The 2,048-nt window shown below is 34.3% G+C and overlaps 1 protein-coding gene across 1 annotated transcript; it reads left to right on the forward strand.

Annotated features, from left to right (window-relative positions):
* The first annotated feature begins 260 nt into the window (after nt 1-260).
* LOC102833100 (olfactory receptor 6C74-like) lies at nt 261-1,202 on the forward strand. The gene has a single exon (XM_006859377.1). The coding sequence runs from the start codon at nt 261-263 to the stop codon at nt 1,200-1,202; it is 942 nt and encodes a 313-aa protein (XP_006859439.1).
* The last annotated feature ends 846 nt before the right edge of the window (nt 1,203-2,048 follow it).

Here is a 2,048-nt window from a genome sequence, read left to right on the forward strand (position 1 = left end):
ATTTTTTTTTTTCCAAAGTAAAGATGATCTGACAAAGGAGTTTAAAAAATGAATACACAGAGAAAGAGATGGTAAAAGTGGGATGAAGGCTAGGTTCTGATTGCTATATTAAATAGCTAAAAATATGGGATCAAGAAAGCATATAAATTTCAATTGACTTACTTCATTCTTCACTTTCAAATTTATAGTCATCAATGCTTTTTTAAAATCAGAATTTTTTTTTTTCCAGCTCTGATGTAATTAAGAAGGAATTTCTAACCATGAGAAACCATACAGTGGTGACAACATTCATCCTCCTAGGACTAACAGACAACCCAAACTGGGAAACTGTAATTTTCCTTTTACTATTTATTGCATATTTACTCAGTATCATTGGAAATCTGATCATTATCTTTCTCACTCTGCTGGATTCTCAACTCAATACACCCATGTATTTCTTCCTTCGGAATTTTTCATTTTTAGAAATGTCATTCACATCTGTCTGTATCCCTAGGTACCTGTACAGCATTGCGACAATGGATAAAAGGATTTCTTATGAGGCTTGTGTGACTCAGTTATTTTTTGCTATCTTGTTTGGTGCATCAGAGTTTTTTCTGTTGGCTGCCATGTCATATGACCGCTATGTGGCCATCTGCAAACCCCTTCACTATGCGACCATTATGAACAACAGAGTTTGTACCCAGCTTGCTGTTACCTCTTGGTTGGCTGGTCTATTAACAATCACTCCTGGACTTATCATGGGCCTGGGGTTGGATTTCTGTGATGCCAATGTTATTGACCACTTTGCCTGTGATTATTCTCCTATCCTGAAACTGTCCTGCACAGACACACAGGCCATAGAATTGCTAAGTTTCATTTCAGCCATTGTCACATTGCTAATTACATTGACCCTAGTGATACTCTCCTATGCATATATCATAAAAACAATTCTGAAGCTCCCTTCTACCCAGCAGAGGAAGAAGGCTTTCTCTACCTGTTCCTCCCACATGATTGTTGTCTCTATCTCTTATGGAAGCTGCATTTTTATGTATATTAAACCTTCTGCAGAGGAAAGAGTAACTTTAAACAAGGGGATAGCTGTGCTCAACACTTCAATTGCACCTGCCTTAAATCCTTTTATATATACCCTAAGAAACAAACAAGTGAAACATGCCCTGGATATGATAATTCAAAAATGTATATTTATTGTCTTAAAAAAATAGCTTTTGCTTTTATAAAAGTAATCCACTAAAGCATATTGAACAATGTAGCCTATATAACTTTGCCTTCATTTATTTAATTTTTATTCATGATTGCAATTAAGCCCCTCTAGATAGTTGTTGTGTAGTCAATCTACTGTTTTTTAAATGTTTTAATGGTATATGCTTTATCTAAGATTTTTCTTACATGTTTACTGAAAACACTCAATTTTATTTTCTTTTTTATCTTCAAAATATTTCAATATAAATCAGTATTTAAGTTCCAATACCTCCAAGTTTTTAGAGCATAAATTTGTTGAGAAGAAGACCACTGTGAGGTCTATAAGCATTCATTTGACTTTGTATGTTTCTGGGAAATATTTCTTTTGCCATTTAATGTTACTATTTTACTAAACAACTGGTACACATAGTGTCAAATAATGAACCTATATAGAAGAATTAAGATTTGGGTTTAATAAAAATACTTTGAAAATATCCATAAATTTCTATTACCAAAAATCAAATGAGTTTTCATTTAGCAAAGAGCCTATGTAGATTACATCTACCTAAGAATGAGTCTTAATTAGTTTAGCAGACAATATCTCCTCCCAATATTGTACACATGCCTTCTAACATGCCTTCAACAAACATACCAATAGAACACAGCTGTAAATCAGAGTTGTAAAAGACAGATGCTGTCTGATAATCATGCAAAGAAAAGCACCATAGCTAAACAGGAAGACCCAATGTTAAGTATCATGCTTGTTCTTGTTTTTGCTAAGGGCTGTCCAGTCAGTTCTGACTCATAGTGGCCCTGTATAGGGTCACTGAGGAGCAACTGGTGTGTTTGAACCACCAACCTTGCATTTC

The sequence above is a fragment of the Chrysochloris asiatica genome, unplaced genomic scaffold (assembly GCF_000296735.1).
Source record: "Chrysochloris asiatica unplaced genomic scaffold, ChrAsi1.0 scaffold00033, whole genome shotgun sequence".
Lineage (NCBI taxonomy): Eukaryota > Metazoa > Chordata > Mammalia > Afrosoricida > Chrysochloridae > Chrysochloris > Chrysochloris asiatica.